General features: G+C 45.3%; 1 protein-coding gene across 2 annotated transcripts; it reads right to left on the minus strand.

Annotated features, from left to right (window-relative positions):
* Positions 1–1,262: 1,262 nt before the first annotated feature.
* LOC125520133 (F-box protein SKIP31) lies at positions 1,263–4,714 on the minus strand. 2 transcript variants are annotated; one of them, XM_048684962.1, is made up of 8 exons: positions 4,416–4,714; positions 4,019–4,338; positions 3,851–3,935; positions 3,448–3,558; positions 2,716–2,890; positions 2,515–2,639; positions 2,290–2,350; positions 1,263–1,697 (listed from the first exon to the last, which is right to left on the minus strand). In XM_048684962.1, exons 1-8 carry the CDS (start codon positions 4,617–4,619, stop codon positions 1,627–1,629), a joined length of 1,152 nt encoding a protein of 383 aa, XP_048540919.1. In that variant the 5' UTR covers positions 4,620–4,714; the 3' UTR covers positions 1,263–1,626. The 2 variants fall into 2 exon arrangements, with proteins under 2 accessions (XP_048540919.1, XP_048540918.1); XM_048684961.1 differs by having other exon boundaries at positions 4,019–4,341; positions 4,416–4,708.
* Between the last annotated feature and the right edge of the window lie 15,259 nt (positions 4,715–19,973).

The following is a 19,973-nucleotide window of genomic DNA, read 5'->3' on the forward strand; positions in this document are numbered from 1 at the left end:
GCATTGGCAGAGGATTGGCGAAAAGCGGCGCCATGAAGAAGACTGAGGCGGGCGTCGAAGCTCAAGAGCTGACTATACAGCTCCTGGACGATGATCGGCTCCATCTGAGCAGCAAGGGCCGAGACGGCTGGATTATAATCCATGTCCAGTCCGGCCAAGATCTTGGACACGATCTCCGGATCGGAGAGCGCGGCGGCAGTGCATGCAACTTCATCGGTGAGGCTCTTAATCTTGCCAAGATATTCTGCCATAGTCATGTTACCTTTTTACAGGTTCGTAAGCTCGATGCGAGTGTTGATGGCTTGTGCTTGGCTCTGGGCGGCGAACATGTCGTGGATGGCGCGCCAGACTTCCGCCGGCGTCTGGAGCGTGGCCACCTGTGCAAGGATGTCGCGGGAGAGGGAGCCCATCAAGTAACCTTGGAGTTGTTGCTGCTGTGTGTACCAGAGGGATCTGGCAGAGTTCACCACCTATTCTTCTTTGCCGTCCTTGGTAATGGTGAGGGTGGGCGGCGGCGCTGGGGTCTTCACGTCAAGATGGTGCTCCATCTGCGCGCCCTTGATCTGGGGTAGGACGACGACCTTCCAGAGGAGGAAGTTGCCTCTCGTCAGCTTCTCTTGCGGCGGCGATCCGAGAAAGGAGTTGGTGGAGGTGGAGGTGGAGGAAGATACAAAGATGGAGGAGGAGGCGTCGGTGGTGAGGACACCCATGGTGCTCGGCGTCATGGAGGCGGAGGTGGTGGACATAGTTGCGGTCGCCTGGGTAGCTAGATGCGATCTCTATTCGATCTATCGAGGAAGAGACTCTGTTACCATGTAAAATTAGATGGAAGCGTTGAACCCTTTATTTGGGCCACGGTTGTATATATATATGATATGTGCCATGGCTTACAAGAATAAATCAAGAAGATCGATCACGTTCGGTACAAGAGGTTTGAGGAGATAGAGCAGAAGAAGAGATAGAAAAAGATACAAGTTAAACACCTTTCCTATCCCTATACAACATCTTCTAACAGAAACGACGACAGGGGATCCCGTGGCCGTCGTCACGCGCACCTCCACTGCGTCGTCGCCGACAAGTCGATGATGGAAAAGAGCCACTGGTGCCGTCGCGGGAAGCCGCGCTCATCGCGGCGGTCGCCTGCCTGTTCTCGTCCTCGAGTCGCGCGACGCGGGCGTGTAGGTCGGCGATGTAAGTGACGGCGTCGGCGTGGAAGAAGACAGCCGGGGCTGTGATAAACTTGCTGATTTGTATGCTAAATAAAAAAAACAGCAACCTCATACATGCCTCGACCACTTCAGTGAATAGGTTACAGTGCCACAAATAGGCACTGTTGTGGGGATTACAAGTGGACAAGTGGTCAAGCATTTATTTTATTACTATTAGGATACATCGTTCATAATTTAGGAAACTACACAACAGCATATTAGCTCCCTCGACTGATCGAAAAGCATACCAGCATTTCTGCTGATTTTGCATTCATAGGCACATCCCCGGAGGTCGAGATCAAGTAAAGTGTACAGTATAGAGCTTCCTGCAGCTTATTTCCCTTGCCAACCAAAAACTTGCTCTCGTGTAGCGAGCACGAGGAGTGAAGGTCTGAAGGATCAAATCCCCGGGAGAATATCAGCAGAACCGCAAAGCATGCTCAAGTTCCTTCTCGTCGGCACAGCTGTAACCCAACTGATAAGCTCGTGCTGTTCACAGAAGCAAAACATGGATCAGTAACTCAAAGCACTGCAATGAATCAACAAACTTATCAAACACAAACAATGAATTTCCATTTACAATAGAGGACTATCTACCACACTACCAGAGTACCACTATTAGTAGGTTATATAGCAATAGTACTCCCTCTGTAAAGAAATATAAACGTCTTATATTTCTTTACAGAGGGAGTAATATATAGAAATTGCAACTCTTTCACTTCCACAGTGCTCTTCTTTGGCCGTGGCCGGCCCACTTGGGTAAGCACATTTTAGATAACCAAATATCACCTAGCAACTAAGCCACTTTCTCCCCCTAAAAACAGAAACTACGCCATCTTCTGCAACATGATCAAACACTCCATAGCAGCAGAAGCGGGCATTTATATTTCTAATAAGTAACTACTCCGATTTATAAATCGACAGCTTGATGCGTGACATCCCTGTAACATGAAAAATGTCCAAATCTACTTCGTTCATAATCTGACATAGCAACTCCACAATATTTAAATTTGCTCCAAGAATAAAACGCAACATGCATGATGGAAGAAAATTTCTCAGTAAATAAAACTCGAATTAGTACCAAATCGTCCAGATCCCATGAATGGCTCTGCTTCATCAGTCACGCCACCTTGCTGCTGATCCTAAAATTGCCAAAAAGTAAAGCTTAGTGATAAGTACGGGATCAGACAAAGATGAATTCGCTCAGGTAAGATCATTCAAACCCGTATCAGGTACATTCTTACAATATATGGCCATTGCAAAGTTTTTATGGATAAAAGAGGATATGCCATGCATTGGGACTTACAGCATCACAAGTGTCCCACTCGTCATCAGGACATAAAAATCTCTCAAAACAGTGCCCAGATATCGTACAGACAAGTAACCCGCTAGCTTGGTCCAAGACAAATTCACGACAGGCATCATCACAGACTGAAAACAGCAGAAAACAACGTTGTCAGGCATGAACAATTATATGTGACAAGTGAGTGAGGAAATATAAATATACCATGTACACGACCAGTCTTCTCACAGATATAAGCATCACCAATCTGCTTATAGTAGCAAGTACTTCCGGAACAAGAATGCCCCTTGACTGCATCATCGGTAAGGCCTCTGCGGCTTTTCCAACTAGACACCTGATCAGCTACTGTCTTATCAAGAACAATCTTGTCGTCGTTAACCTTTAAAATTCAGACAAGAAAGGTTTAAGTTTAGGCCAACAAAAGATAATTCTTTGGAATGTGAGACTGCAAGATAGATTGATGAAGAGTAAATTCCGCAAAACTAGAGATTCATACTACTATGATGGAACTACATATTTAAGGAACTTTTTCATATACTACAGATTTTTACGGGGCATTTTGTCACAGAACTACAGGTTTCCTGTTGCCCTAACTTTCATGGTTTCTTGTGCAGAACAGGTTTTTGGGGCCTAATTTCCCTTCTTGTACCCACATCAAAATGGTTGTGCCAAGTTGCCAACCCACTCAAGAAAATGAGGACTTCAGCAAGTAGATTGAGAAAACCATTTTGGGGAGGTTTGCTTATGGGCCTGGGACATCAGGGACATTCACAAGAATTTCAGTCCACCATAAAATCTGTACTTTTGTGATAAAAACAGCCACTAAATATGTAGCATAGTGAAATCGTTCCTCTCCAATGTTTGTACACTGAACATGTAGTTTTGTGAAATTTACACATAAAAAAGAGATAATAAAGCCAATAAATCAGTGATTACTTCTGAGGGAAGGGGTGCCTGACTCCTTTTTGCAGCCTGCATCTGGATATAGTACTCTTTGAATTCTGTAGGGGTATATCTCACGAATTCAACCATATCTTCTCTGTCTTGCTGGGGTTAAGAACAACAATAACATCATTAGCAAATGCATATATTGCAACATGAAAATGAAATATTTAGCTCTTATCATAACAGAATCAGTAGTTCTGTACACTCAACTGCTTGTGTACATGCACTTATTCTGGAAAAAAGGTACTAGTTCAAATTATATGGAATATTCACATAAAACTAAATGGATATGGCTTATGAACTTCAAAGCTAATTTGTGCGATTTGATCGTCAATGCCCATGGCTTCAACGAGATCAAACTAGAAGTATTAAAGGAAAAAACAGGTGGGACTACCTGAATGTAGAGGCTCTTCCAAGCGCACTCCCTGAGTTTCGCGTTAGAGGTAGCATTAGAGGACAGGCCCCACCTCATACAATACCTTACAAAATCAGAAAGGGGTAAAAAAACGTTAGCAAAATTCACAAATTGGAACAGTAGGGCAATATTTAGCTAGTAGCTTACAAGCGGCGCCAAAGGGTTTCGTCAGATGCGGCGGCGTTCATGAAGCGGCACACAAGGGCACACGAGATGAGGTCCTCCGAGGAGAGGAACTTGAAGATCTGCAGGAACAGCTCCGGGGGGACGTTGGTGAACATGCCCGTGTCAATCTGAGGCGGCCCCTCTGTCAAAACCTTTCCTTTTCCCTTCTCCTTCCTCGCCCTCTTCTGACGCTCGTCCTCGCTGCCGCTGCCATCTCCGTCCGACAGCGAATCTTGCTTCCTCTTACCGTTCTTCGCTTCATCATCCACCCCCGTCTCCTTCTCCTCCTCGCCCTCCTCCAGCTGCTGCAATCGAATCCCCAATCACGACAATATTCGATAAGGAAATTAGGAGAGAAAGAGAGATCGAGCGCACTTACGTCGAGAGGATCTTCCTCGCTGGATCCGGAGAGGATCTCGAATTCGAGGAAGCTAGCGAGGCCGTCGACGTCGACGTCCTCTTCTTCCTCGCCGCCGCCGCCGGCGGCGGCTTCGAGCTCACCTTCCTCTTCCAGATCCGGCTGCCCTTCATCGGGGTCGGGTTCCGCGGCCGCCGCGGCGCCCAGGTCCTTCCCGTCGGCCATGCTCGTCCTCCTTTTCGCCGTCCACCTCGCCACCGACGGATCGCCGCTCCTCCCTTACCCTGGAGATATTGGTGCGGTTGGACGATGCGTCACGTGAGCCACCAGAACACGGCTTGATGGGCTGAATCATACAAGGGCCCAGTTCCTACACCTGCTTGCCGCAAGGGGGATGTGGGCTCGCATTAATGGTTGATTGGGCTCGACGCTATTGTGATTGGGGCCGATGGTCACTCCGGATTTATTTATTTTTGCCTAAAAAAACTGTTTTTTTGGCAACAAGAGTGACGTTGGTGCTAAGTTTTTTTTTTGCATAAACATTGGTGGTAAGTTTTTTTTATAGGTAACATTTCTGTTAATGTTTTTTGCCGGTAACATTGGTGGTAAGTTGACAAGAACTCTTAAAAAAAAGGAGACGACTATCCAAAACAATAAGGCGTGCATCAAGAGCGCCTCCCCGCGATAGCCACGTCGTCACCTAGCAATTGGGCGAAAAAAGAATCAGGCCAGCGATTGGCAGCGAGGGATTTTTTTTTTAGAATCGGCAGCGAGGGGATTGGACGACGCTGTCGCTGTGTACAAGAACTCTTAAAAAAAGGAGACGACTATCCAAAACAATAAGGTGTGCATCAAGGGGGTCTTCTCACATGTGCCACCTGTCCCGATTCTATTGTACCGACTTACTGTGTCGAACGGAGAGAAAGACACGCTGGGAAAAATCGCTCGGTCAGGTGGGAGGAAAAGAGGTTGCGTGCCTTTGGCACCCGCATCGAGCCCCTTGTTCTCTCCTTTTCCTTCGCAAGCACGTCTCCTCCTCCCCTCGTCTGTCTGATCCCCTTCTCTCTCGTGCAGGCCGCCTTCTCTCCTCTTCCGGCGGCAACGCATCCTCACGACGCAGCAGCGATGCTCTGTCGACCTCGGCCTTCTCCACCGTTGCTCGCCGGCGTCCACCCGCACCGACGGCATGGGGCCGTGAGGCGATTCCCCTCCGGTAACGGCGGGGGCGGGGGTGGGTCCGCGGGCGCCATGGAGGAAGCGCTCCGTCAGTGGAGAAGAAGGGAGAAGTGGATGCGAACGCGGAGGATGTGGAGAAGGAGGCGGTGGTCGCGGTGGACGGGGTGCTGGAGCTGCGGTGGCCGCCCTGGGTGGGGCTGCCGGAGCAGGCTCATAGGCGTCACTTCCCTCGCCTTACCACCCCCTCCCCAACGGCTGCCTGGTGGCCGCTGCGTGCAGCCGCAGGCGTCACGTGCTTCCGCGTGTGCATGGTGGCCGCCGGGCGTGCAGGCAGCGCGTGCGCTGTGGCCGCCGCTGCGTGCAGCTGCAGCATCCGAGCGCAAGCCGTCGCGTGCCGGCCCCCGCATATGCTGGCCGCATATGTTGGGGAACGTTGCAGAAAACAAAAAAAATTCCTACGTTTCACCAAGATCAATCTATGGAGTCAACTAGCAACAAGAGGAGAGTGCATCTACATACCCTTGTAGATCACGAGCGGAAGCGTTCAAGAGAACGGGGATGATGGAGTCGTACTCGCCGTGATCCAAATCACCGATGACCAAGTGCCGAACGGACGGCACCTCCGCGTTCAACACATGTATGGAGCGGAAGACGTCTCCTCCTTCTTGATCCAGCAAGGGGGAAGGAGAGGTTGACGGAGATCCAGCAGCACGACGGCGTGATGGTGGATGCAGCAGTGATCGCAGCAGGGCTTCGCCGAGCTTCTGCGAGAGGGAGAGGTGTAGCAGGGAAGAGGGAGGCGCCAGGACTTGGGTGCGGCTGCCCTCCCTCCCCCCCCCTTTATATAGCCCCCCTAGGGGGGCGCCGGCCCTAGGAGATGGGATCTCCTTGGGGGGCGGTGGCCAAGGGGGAGACTTGCCCCCCAAGGCAAGTGGAGGCGCCCCCCACCCTAGGGTTTCCAACCCTAGGCGTAGGGGGGGCCCAAGGGGGGCGCACCAGCCCACCAGGGGATGGTTCCCCTCCCCACTTCATCCCACGGGGCCCTCCGGGATGGGTGGCCCCACCCGGTGGACCCCCAGGACCCATCCGGTGGTCCCGGTACAATACCGGTGACCCCGAATCTTTCCCGATGGCCGAAACTGCACTTCATATATATAATTCTTCACCTCCGGACCATTCCGGAACTCCTCATGACATCCGGGACTCCGAACAACTTTCGGATTACTGCATACTCATATCTCTACAACCCTAGCGTCACCGAACCTTAAGTGTGTAGACCCTACGGGTTCGAGAGATATGCAGACATGACCGAGACGACTCTCCGGTCAATAACCAACAGCGGGATCTGGATACCCATGTTGGCTCCCACATGCTCCACGATGATCTCATCGGATGAACCACGATGTCGAGGATTCAATCAATCCCCTATACAATTCCCTTTGTCAATCGGTACGTTACTTGCCCGAGATTCGATTGTCGGTATCCCAATACCTCGTTCAACCTCGTTACCGGCAAGTCACTTTACTCGTACCGTAATGCATGATCCCGTCACCAAACACTTTGGTCACATTGAGCTCATTATGATGATGCATTACCGAGTGGGCCCAGCGATACCTCTCCGTCACACGGAGTGACAAATCCCAGTCTCGATCCGTGTCAACCCAATAGATACTTCCGGGGATACTTGTAGTATACCTTTATAGTCACCCAGTTACGTTGTGATGTTTGGTACACCCAAAGCACTCCTACGGCATCCGGGAGTTACACGATCTCATGGTCTAAGGAAATGATACTTGACATTGGAAAAGCTCTAGCAAAGGAACTACACGATCTTGTGCTATGCTTAAGATTGGGTCTTGTCCATCACATCATTCTCCTAATGATGTGATCCCGTTATCAATGACATCCAATGTCCATAGTCAGGAAACCATGACTATCTGTTGATCAACGAGCTAGTCAACTAGAGGCTCACTAGGGACATGTTATGGTCTATGTATTCACACATGTATTACGATTTCCGGATAACACAATTATAACATGAACAATAGACAATTGTCATGAACAAGGAAATATAATAATAATCATTTTATTATTGCCTCTAGGGCATATTTCCAACAGTCTCCCACTTGCACTAGAGTCAATAATCTAGTTACATCGTGATGAATCGAACACCCATAGAGTTCTGGTGTTGATCATGTTTTGCTCGCGGAAGAGGTTTAGTCAACGGATCTGCGACATTCAGATCCGTATGTACTTTGCAAATATCTATGTCTCCATTTTGAACATTTTCACGAATGGAGTTGAAGCGACGCTTGATGTGCCTGGTCTTCTTGTGAAACCTGGGCTCCTTGGCAAGGGCAATAGCTCCAGTGTTGTCACAGAAGAGAGTGATTGGCCCCGACGCATTAGGTATGACTCCTAGGTCAGTGATGAACTCCTTCATCCAGATTGCTTCATGCGCTGCCTCCGAGGCTGTCATGTACTCCGCTTCACATGTAGATCCCGCCACGACGCTTTGCTTGCAACTGCACCAGCTCACTGCCCCACCATTCAAAATAAACACGTATCCGGTTTGCGACTTGGAGTCATCCAGATCTGTGTCGAAGCTAGCGTCGATGTAACCCTTTACGATGAGCTCTTCGTCACCTCCATATACGAGAAACATGTCCTTAGTCCTTTTCAGGTACTTCAGGATATTCTTGACCGCTGTCCAGTGTTCCTTGTCGGAATTACTTTGGTATCTTCCTACCAAACGTACGGCAAGGTTTATATCAGGTCTGGTACACAGCATGGCATACATAATAGACCCTATGGCTGAGGCATAGGGGATGACACTCATCTCTTCTATATCTTCTGCCGTGGTCGGGCATTGAGCCAAGCTCAATCTCACACCTTGCAATACAGGCAAGAACCCCTTCTTGGACTGATCCATATTGAACTTCTTCAATATCTTGTCAAGGTATGTACTTTGTGAAAGACCTATGAGACGTCTCGATCTATCTCTATAGATCTTGATGCCTAATATATAAGCAGCTTCTCCAAGGTCCTTCATTGAAAAACTCTTATTCAAATAGGCCTTAATGCTGTCCAAAAGTTCTATATCATTTCCCATCAAAAGTATGTCATCCACATATAATATGAGAAATGCTACAGAGCTTCCACTCACTTTCTTGTAAACGCAGGCTTCTCCATAAGTCTGCGCAAACCCAAACGCTTTGATCATTTCATCAAAGCGAATGTTCCAACTCCGAGATGCTTGCACCAGCCCATAGATGGAGCGCTGGAGCTTGCATACCTTGTTAGCATTCTTAGGATCGACAAAACCTTCCGGCTGCATCATATACAATTCTCCCTTAAGAAAGCCGTTAAGGAATGCCGTTTTGATGTCCATTTGCCATATCTCATAATCATAGTATGCGGCAATTGCTAACATGATTCGGACGGACTTTAGCTTCGCTACGGGTGAGAAGGTCTCATCGTAGTCAACCCCTTGAACTTGTCGATAACCCTTAGTGACAAGTCGAGCCTTATAGATGGTAACATTACCATCCGCGTCTGTCTTCTTCTTAAAGATCCATTTATTCTCTATCGCCCGCCGATCATCGGGCAAGTCTGTCAAAGTCCAAACTTTATTTTCATACATGGATCCTATCTCGGATTGCATGGCTTCAAGCCATTTGTTGGAATCTGGGCCCGCCATTGCTTCTTCATAGTTCGAAGGTTCACGTTGTCTAACAACATGATTTCCAAGACAGGGTTGCCGTACCACCCTGGTGCGGAACATGTCCTTGTGGACCTTCGAAGTTCAGTAGCAACTTGATCCGAAGTACCTTGATCATTATCATTAACTTCCTCTCTAGTTGGTGCAGGCACCACAGGAACATCTTCCTGAGCTGCGCTACCTTCCAGTTCAAGAGGCAGTACTTCATCGAGTTCTTCTTTCCTCCCACTTACTTCTTTTGAGAGAAACTCTTTCTCCAGAAAGGACCCGTTCTTGGCAATAAAGACCTTGCCTTCGGATCTAAGGTAGAAGGTATACCCAATGGTTTCCTTAGGGTATCCTATGAAGACGCATTTTTCCGACTTGGGTTCGAGCTTTTCAGGTTGAAGTTTCTTGACATAAGCATCGCATCCCCAAACTTTTAGAAACGACAGCTTAGGTTTCTTCCCAAACCATAATTCATACGGTGTCATCTCAACGGACTTAGACGGTGCCCTATTTAAAGTGAATGCAGCTATCTCTAGAGCGTATCCCCAAAATGATAGCGGTAAATCAGTGAGTGACATCATAGATTGCACCATATCCAATAGAGTGCGATTACGACGTTCGGACACACCGTTACACTGAGGTGTTCCAGGCGGCGTGAGTTGTGAAATGATTCCACATTTCTTTAAGTGCGTACCAAACTCATGACTTAAATATTCTCCTCCACGATCTGATCGTAAGAACTTTATTTTTCGGTCACGTTGATTCTCTACCTCATTCTAAAATTCCTTGAACTTTTCAAAGGTCTCAGACTTGTGCTTCATCAAGTAAACATACCCACATCTACTCAAGTCATCAGTGAGGGTGAGAACATAACGATAGCCAGCGCGAGCCTCAACACTCATTGGACCGCACACATCAATATGTATGATTTCCAATAAGTTGGTTGCTCGCTCCATTGTTCCTAAGAACGGAGTCTTGGTCATTTTACCCATGAGGCATGGTTCGCACGTGTCAAATGATTCGTAATCAAGAGACTCCAAAAGTCCATCTGCATGGAGCTTCTTCATGCGTTTGACACCTATGTGACCAAGGCGGCAGTGCCACAAGTATGTGGGACTATCATTATCAACCTTACATCTTTTGGTATTCACACTATGAATATGTGTAACATCACGTTCGAGATTCATTAAGAACAAACCATTCACCAGCGGGGCATGACCATAAAACATATCTCTCATATAAATAGAACAACCATTATTCTCGGATTTAAATGAGTAGCCATCTCGTATTAAACGAGATCCAGATACAATGTTGATGCTCAAAGCTGGCACTAAATAACAATTATTGAGGTTTAAAACTAATCCCGTAGGTAAATGTAGAGGTTACGTGCCGACGGCGATCACATCGACCTTGGAACCATTCCCGACGCGCATCATCACCTCGTCCTTCGCCAGTCTCCGTTTATTCTGCAGCTCCTGTTTTGAGTTACAAATGTGAGCAACCGCACCGGTATCAAATACCCAGGAACTACTACGAGTACTGGTAAGGTACACATCAATTACATGTATATCACATATACCTTTAGTGTTGCCGGCCTTCTTGTCCGCTAAGTATTTGGGGCAGTTCCGCTTCCAGTGTCCCTTTCCCTTGCAATAAAAACACTCAGTCTCAGGCTTGGGTCCATTCTTTGACTTCTTCCCGGTAACTGGCTTACCGGGCGCGGCAACTTCCTTGCCGTCCTTCTTAAAGTTCTTCTTACCCTTGCCTTTCTTGAACTTAGTGGTTTTATTCACCATCAACAATTGATGTTCCTTTTTGATTTCTACCTCCGCTGATTTCAGCATTGAATACACCTCAGGAATGGTCTTTTCCATCCCTTGTATATTGTAGTTCATCACAAAGCTCTTGTAGCTAGGTGGGAGCGACTGAAGGATTCTGTCAATGACCGCCTCGTCCGGGAGGTTAATGTCCAGCTGGGACAAGCGGTTGTGTAACCCAGACATTTTGAGTATGTGCTCATTGACAGAACTATTTTCCCCCCATCTTACAACTGTAGAACTTGTCGGAGACTTCATATCTCTTGACCCGGGCATGAGCTTGGAAAATCATTTTCAGCTCTTCGAACAGCTCATATGCTCCGTGCTTCTCAAAACGCTTTTGGAGCCCCGGTTCTAAGCTGTAAAGCATGCCACACTGAACGAGGGAGTAATCATCAGCACGCTGCTGCCAAGCATTCATAATGTCTTGGTTCTCTAGGATGGGTGCTTCACCTAGCGGTGCTTCTAGGACATATTGTTTCCTGGCAGCTATGAGGATGATCCTCAGGTTCTGGACCCAGTCCGTATAGTTGCTGCCATCATCTTTCAGCTTGGTTTTCTCTAGGAACGCGTTGAAGTTGAGGTTGACATTAGCGTGGGCCATTTGATCTACAAGACATATTGCAAAATTTATTTAGACTAATTTCATGATAATTAAGTTCATCTAATCAAATTATTTAATGAACTCCCACTCAGATTAGACATCCCTCTCGTCATCTAAGTGATACATGATCCGACTTGACTAGACCGTGTCCGATCATCACGTGAGACGGACTAGTCATCATCGGTGAACATCTCCATGTTGATCATATCTTCTATACGACTCATGTTCGACCTTTCGGTCTTCCGTGTTCCGAGGCCATGTCTGTACATGCTAGGCTCGTCAAGTTAACCTAAGTGTATTGCGTGTGTAAATCTGGCTTACACCCGTTGTATTCGAACGTTAGAATCTATCACACCCGATCATCACGTGGTGCTTCGAAACAACGAACCTTCGCAACAGTGCACAGTTAGGGGGAACACTTTCTTGAAATTGTTATGAGGGATCATCTTATTTACTACCGTCGTTCTTTGAGCAAATAAGATACAAAAACATGATAAACATCACATGCAATCAAATAGTGACATGATATGGCCAATATCATATTGCTCCTTTTGATCTCCATCTTCGGGGCGCCATGATCATCTTCGTCACCGGCATGACACCATGATCTCCATCATCATGATCTCCATCATCGTGTCTTCATGAAGTTGTCACGTCAACTATTACTTCTACTACTATGGCTAATGCTTTAGCAATAAAGTAAAGTAATTACATGATGTTTATGTTGACACGCAGGTCATAAATAAATTAAGACAACTCGTATGGCTCCTGCCGGTTGTCATACTCATCGACATGCAAGTCGTGATTCCTATTACAATAACATGATCATCTCATACATGACATATATCATTCATCACAACTTTTGGCCATATCACATCACAAAGCACTTGCTGCAAAAACAAGTTAGACGTCCTCTAATTGTTGTTGCATGTTTTACGTGGCTGCAATAGGGTTCTAGCAAGAACGTTTTATTACCTACGTAAAAGCCACAACGTGATTTGCCAACTTCTATTTACCCTTCATAAGGACCCTTTTCATCGAATCCGCTCCAACTAAAGTGGGAGAGACAGACACCCGCTAGCCACCTTATGCAACCAGTGCATGTCAGTCGGTGAAACCTGTCTCACGTAAGCGTACGTGTAAGGTCGGTCCGGGCCGCTTCATCCCACAATACCGCTGAAGCAAAATAAGACTAGTAGTGGCAAGAAAGTTGACAACATCTACGCCCACAACAAATTTGTGTTCTACTCGTGCAAAGAGAACTACGCATAGACCTAGCTCATGATGCCACTGTCGGGGAACGTTGCAGAAAACAAAAAAATTTCCTACGTTTCACCAAGATCAATCTATGGAGTCAACTAGCAACGAGAGGAGAGTGCATCTACATACCCTTGTAGATCGCGAGCGGAAGCGTTCAAGAGAACGGGGATGATGGAGTCGTACTCGCCGTGATCCAAATCACCGATGACCAAGTGCCGAACGGATGGCACCTCCGCGTTCAACACACGTATAGAGCGGAAGACGTCTCCTCCTTCTTGATCCAGCAAGGGGGAAGGAGAGGTTGACGGAGATCCAGCAGCACGACGGCGTGATGGTGGATGCAGCAGTGATCGCAGTAGGGCTTCGTCGAGCTTCTGCGAGAGGGAGAGGTGTAGCAGGGGAAAGGGGGGCGCCAGGACTTGGGTGCGGCTGCCCTCCCTCCCCCCTTTATATAGGCCCCCTAGGGGGGTGCCGGCCCTAGGAGATGGGATCTCCTTGGGGACGGCGGCCAAGGGGGAGACTTGCCTCCCAAGGCAAGTGGAGGCACCCCCACCCTAGGGTTTCCAACCCTAGGCGTAGGGGGGCCCAAGGGGGGCGCACCAGCCCACCAGGGGATGGCTCCCTCCCCACTTCATCCCACGGGGCCCTCCGGGATGGGTGGCCCCACCCGGTGGACCCCCGGGACCCATCCGGTGGTCCCGGTACAATACCGGTGACTCCGAATCTTTCCCGATGGCCGAAACTGCACTTCATATATATAATTCTTCACCTCCGGACCATTCCGGAACTCCTCATGACGTCCGGGATCTCATCCGGGACTCCGAACAACTTTCGGATTACTGCATACTCATATCTCTACAACCCTAGCGTCACCGAACCTTAAGTGTGTAGACCCTACGGGTTTGAGAGACATGCAGACATGACCGAGACGACTCTCCGGTCAATAACCAACATCGGGATCTGGATACCCATGTTGGCTCCCACATGCTCCACGATGATCTCATCGGATGAACCACGATGTCGAGGATTCAATCAATCCCGTATACAATTCCCTTTGTCAATCGGTACGTTACTTGCCCGAGATTCGATCGTCGGTATCCCAATACCTCGTTCAATCTCGTTACCGGCAAGTCACTTTACTCGTACCGTAATGCATGATCCCGTCACCAAACACTTTGGTCACATTGAGCTCATTATGATGATGCATTACCGAGTGGGCCCAGCGATACCTCTCCGTCATACGGAGTGACAAATCCCAGTCTCGATCCGTGTCAACCCAATAGATACTTCCAGGGATACCTGTAGTATACCTTTATAGTCACCCAATTACGTTGTGATGTTTGGTACACCCAAAGCACTCCTACGGCATCCGGGAGTTACACGATCTCATGGTCTAAGGAAATGATACTTGACATTGGAAAAGCTCTAGCAAAGGAACTACACGATCTTGTGCTATGCTTAAGATTGGGTCTTGTCCATCACATCATTCTCCTAATGATGTGATCCCGTTATCAATGACATCCAATGTCCATAGTCAGGAAACCATGACTATCTGTTGATCAACGAGCTAGTCAACTAGAGGCTCACTAGGGACATGTTGTGGTCTATGTATTCACACATGTATTACGATTTCCGGATAACACAATTATAGCATGAACAATAGACAATTATCATGAACAAGGAAATATAATAATAATCATTTTATTATTGCCTCTAGGGCATATTTCCAACAGCATATGTGCTTGCTGTAGGCGTGCAAGGCCAATGGAGACCGCCGCCTTCAGCTCGCCCTTGCCCTGCTGCCTTGAACGCCTCTATAAATTTCTCCGCTCATCTCTTGCAGAGTTGCAGGTACGTACTTCCTTCCTTCTCCTCTTGATTAGCATGCTTCTTTCCAATCCATTCCTCCCCTTTGATTTAACACCTAGAATTTTTCGTCTTTGTGCAGATTATTCTGTGTATATGCCTACAAGGTGCTCGATGAAAATCCAAACAGGCTACAGGGGAGGATTACTTCCTTTTTATGCTTTTCTGTGTACTCAATAATTCTTTCTTCTTCTTCTGAATTTTAGCTGCAGTCATCAACAAATTAGACCCCGCAAGTTCTTCTCAAAAATGTATTGTACATGCAAGATAAATACATTATAAAAAATATGCAAAGCACTTTAAATAGATGTTGCAAAGCATTTTAAATAGATGTTGTAAGTTTACTCCCTAGGTTTACTGTATATTGAGATGCAATACACATATGTGAACCAGTGATATGTAGGACATTTTCAATAGAGATATCTTTGTCTTCACCATTTACTCTTAGACATGAAAAGCATCAGCTATATAGTATTATTCATTGGATATATTGTATGTTAACACACAAGGTACAACTCAATGAAAAAAACAACAACTGGATATAAACACTAAATGCACAATGCATCTTATCAAATTGTTAACTCTTGAGGAGTTTAACTTAAAAAGCTATTTTCGCAACTATTGGTACTACTGTAGTCTGTAGATGTGCAGAGATCATTCTAGGGGTATTAAGATTAGTTTTCCAAACCATGTGTAAATCTAAATTCTAGGTGTGCAGAGATCTATTTTCTCAACTATTGGTACTATTGTAGTCTGTAGAGGCGTATATATCTATTGCTAACAATCTAAATTTCTAGATCAGCAGCTTGGTCTTAAGCATACAAAAGACTACTTTGTCTGAGCAATAATAGGATGTAATTGTTTTGTGTGCTAGACATGGGTGTTCCTAGAATTTTGTCCTCACTTCTTGGCCCCAATTCAGATTAGTTTTTTTCTTCTCACTAGTGTTAGTTCATTTGGCGCTTTTGCTGTCATACTTAGAGCCCTGGTTCAGAATAGTTTTTTTCATTCCAGTTCAGGTTAGTGATTTTTGTATATCAATTTTGTGTTCACAATTTTGCGTCAGACCATAGAAGGATTTTGTCTCATGCTTTGGCTGTCTTACTCTATTTTCTTTACAAATTCTAGATCGCCAGTTCGGATCATGATCATTGTGTCCTTCTTTGTAACTTCGGAAACAACTTAATAATTGTATAAAAGAAGAACCTTGTGTTCTGGAATATGGATGGAAGGTTACAGGTAAGCTCAGCCGTCAGACGACATTCATGTATCATAGGAAAGCAATGGTAATGATTGGCTCTTTCTGACAAAAAGATATATCATGTTCCATGTTATTACAGGCACATTGACATGAATATAGTAGTCGTTAGCATCTCTACATCATGTCTTGGGTCCCTAAAGTAAATCATCTGCTCAATATGTCCTAATATTGTTAAGCTACATATCTTTAGCTGTTTGATGCAGTATTGAGGGTTCAGTGAGCGTCTTAGCTTGCCATTGTGACATAATGTATAATTCATCAGTTTGGAGCCTAACTGCATATTGTTGCTTCTTCTTTTGTCCTCCAACTACCATGTATTGTTACATTATTGCATTATTGTTTTATGATGATAGAGATACTAACTCAGTTCGGCCCTGGAGCCACTGATTTGTATCTGATAATTCTCGGAGTTGAGGTCCTAATATCCATACTAATTTATTGGTTGGTCTGATCCAGTGTAGACTTGTGGGACTCATTATCCTATTTTTTCCTTATGAGGTATGTTCTTCATTTGTTTTTCTAGCAAACGGAACAATATTCTATGCAACTTTCAAACATCTAATAAACTATTTATCTTTAGCCCACGTAGGTATGGTAGTTGTTCACTCTTTGGTGTTTTGTTTCCTTTCTTCTGAACAAACAGGAAACCCCTGTGCAACTCTCAACAAACAGAACATATGTATCCTTCTGATGAGTTCATAGTGTCCTCTGCTGCTGCATTGTCGCTCTTCGCTGACGCTTCATGTGGTTGTTTATCTGGGTCCCTGGGCGTGTGTGGGGGTGTTCGTGGAGTCGGGCTCAATCCACAAGTCGCCGGAGTCCATCGATGTGACGCGCCTGCTGGAGAAGCTGACGTTTAAGGACACGGCGCCGGAGCCACATGCAGATCGTGCAGGAGGTAGAGGCCACGGGGTGCAATGTCTGCGCCTGCGCGTCCAGGTAGTGGTGTACAACTATGACATGCTCAAGGTCAATATACCGCAGGCCCTGTGCTCCTCGACAGCGTCCGGTCGACCGGCAGCCGCGGAGCTGTCATTGATGCATTACAGAGACCCTCTCTGACACACACAACTTATGATTTAGTATCTTGTTTGTTGTGCGGTGATTGTGGTGGTTGATTAAATTTGTTGCTTGTCAGCTGGCCCTTACCCGAGAAGAGGTCCAGGAGGGACAGAAGAATCCTGAGAGGTTTCTTCAGGAACTACTTAACCTTGTTGGATATGAGGGGGTGATCGCGACTCCTGAGGAGGCTCTTGGGATCATCAATGCCGATATTATTCAGAAGTTCTATCATGTACTACTTCTGACATTTGAACTCTGCATTCCTCATTAACATGGCTTGCAGCTTGGCTGCTTGCATTTACATTGTTTTTGGTAGAATGTCCATTTACATAGAGTGAACACATCTCAAAAGCATTACATGATATCAGCATGTTGGTCACCGTGGAGCATCCTTGCGTACTTTGGTCATTTTTCTTTCTATACTTACAGTTTTCCGTGGATGTAGTTGCGATAGATTCTAGATATTGACAATTTGACAATCTAATATTCTGTTGGTCAGCGCTAAAATGCAGAAGTAAGTCTATTTAACCTCATAAGATACCAGCATTGGTTTGTATGCGGCTGATCCCGTGCCAGTAATAACTCGAGTTGTTAAATTGTAATGGATTGTTTTAATTTTACAGCTTTATGTACAAACTATGGATCATTATTGTTTGTAAGAGCAATAGTTTCATGCTATGTTGTTCTCACCATAGTGTTGTTTTGATACTCCTTACAATTAATGAATATGTTTTATTAAAAAATGTGAAGAATTGTTATTTCTATAACAAGAAAACTTCACTGTTGATCGTTTGGTTCTAGCAGCGTCAGGTGTTGATCATCAACACTTGTTAGATGTTGCAAAACCTTTTTTGTCTGATTGGCACAAGGGGTCCCCTATGGAAACACCAAATTCTACCTATACAGATGATGATTTTAGGCACAAAGCAGAATCATGTAATATACTTTCTAATTGAGTATATTCCATTTTGAGTTTTAAGATTTCCTTATGTTCTAGCTTGAAGTTTTACTCATTTCTTTGTCTACAGATCATGTTGCACTGGCTTTTGAAGTGCCAGGCGATTGGCTTCAAGAAAGAGATGCTACAATTATGACTATCATACATGTATAACTAAGGGTTGGGTATTTGACAGTAATGATAAGTTAGTATACCAAATAAAAGAAAATAAATTACTTACTGCAGAGCCATTCAGTTATATTTGCCAACTCTGAAGGATAGGTCCTCAAAACTTTAGGGCTTCTTTATTTCCTCACAATTTTATTCAGAAATTCGAACGGGGAACTAATGTTTTTCCTGTTTGTGTTAAAACTGATACTATGTGGTAAACAAATGCTGCTATTGTGGTTGTGTTAATTGATACTATTTGGGGCCAGCAACCTACAGCATGAGGCTTAGCTTTGTGACATCTATTTCCTCGCTTATTAAGTTTGTCAGTTAGTTTAAAAAGGTTAAGTGCTAGGTAAGATTTGAAATAATCAAGGTTTGTTAGGAAGGATCTGATCCGACTTTTGGACTGAGTTATCCATATAATGGACTAGCGCGTAAGCCTCATGCTCATTAGAGGAGGTTTCTCCTCCACCATACCCTGTCCCTGCCGACCACATTAACGCCATGGTGTAGCCATCACCTCATGGCTATGTTCCCACGAACTTGGATTATGACAGAGTCCACAAATATTTTTTGGTCATCCTAACTCGAATAAGAAAACCAATTCCTTGCTGTAATCATTTCTTGTTTTTCTCCAAATTTTAATCTTCACTTCGTTTGATTCTACAGGTTGTTTGGGCTGCTGCAGATGCCGGTTTATCTCTTGCAGATGTTGCTGCAGAAGCAAAACATGCATCTGAGGCTGTTGGTACGATGGGAGTAGCACTTCTTGTTTGAACGTTGCCTGGGCAAGTGACATCTGATCGTTTAGGTCCTGAGCAAATTGAACTTGGCCTTGGAATTGTAAGTCTAGACCGTATCAACAATTGTTACTTTAGTGAGAAGTTTCTGAACATACTCTGTTTCTCTGGACTTGGTTGGAAGTGTTTCTCATGTTATCCAGTCTCACTAGGCTTGTTACTTTTGTTGCTGAATTTTGCCTACAGTATGTAATAGACTCACATGAATGTCTTTAATTCTTCGTACTTGCGTAGGAACTCTAATGGAAATTTGTGTAAATTTGGTTGTCCACTAATTCGTGACAACGAAAATCTGCTAGCTCTCCAAAAATCGTTTCCATATTGTACTTGCTGAAGTTTTTTCTTCTTCTGAATTTAGTACTCAGGAGTTTAGTTTTTCTATGGAATCTTTAGGAGTTTAGTTAGGTGTTCAATAATATGGACTCTAGCCCATTTTATGCCCTAAATCTTATTTGTCCTTTCAAGTTTGCTATATATACAGAGAGACCTTGTGCAGGGAGCCAGGGAGTTAAAATGTCCGGTGAGATTTCATAATTATTTTTATCGAAAGGACCATAGGTAGATAAGCTTTGCCTATGGCAAATAAGAACAAAGAAACATGGAGAATAAATAAATTACATGCAGCTATCATGTGGATTTGAGGTTGCTTAAAAGAGTACTACTTTCAGGTTACACGAGTACATTAGATTTCGTGTTACTTTTACCACAGCATTAATATTTGGAATTCCAATGGATTTGACGTGCATGTTTCTTTGCTAGGTTAAACCATTGTCAGTCATTTGTCCAGAATCTTTCCTTCATATGTTTCAGCCAAATCAATCTTTTGAGTTGATCAATTGTATGTATATCTGGGAACTGTTTAAATGGGTAATCAAATAAGCATATGGAAAATACAGATGGATGATAATCAACACAT

Source organism: Triticum urartu, chromosome 7 (assembly GCF_003073215.2).
Source record: "Triticum urartu cultivar G1812 chromosome 7, Tu2.1, whole genome shotgun sequence".
NCBI classification, from domain to species: Eukaryota; Viridiplantae; Streptophyta; class Magnoliopsida; order Poales; family Poaceae; genus Triticum; species Triticum urartu.

What these genes read in the sequence shown, in the direction of transcription:
- LOC125520133 (XM_048684961.1), bottom strand. Translation starts at nt 4,619, where the DNA reads ATGGCCGACGGGAAGGACCTGGGCGCCGCGGCGGCCGCGGAACCCGAC. An exon ending in GCGAGGAAGATCCTCTCGAC is followed by an intron (nt 4,342 to 4,415) that starts GTAAGTGCGCTC and finishes ATTCGATTGCAG; the next exon opens with CAGCTGGAGGAGGGCGAGGA. An exon ending in AGTGGGACACTTGTGATGCT is followed by an intron (nt 2,351 to 2,514) that starts GTAAGTCCCAAT and finishes TGGCAATTTTAG; the next exon opens with GATCAGCAGCAAGGTGGCGT.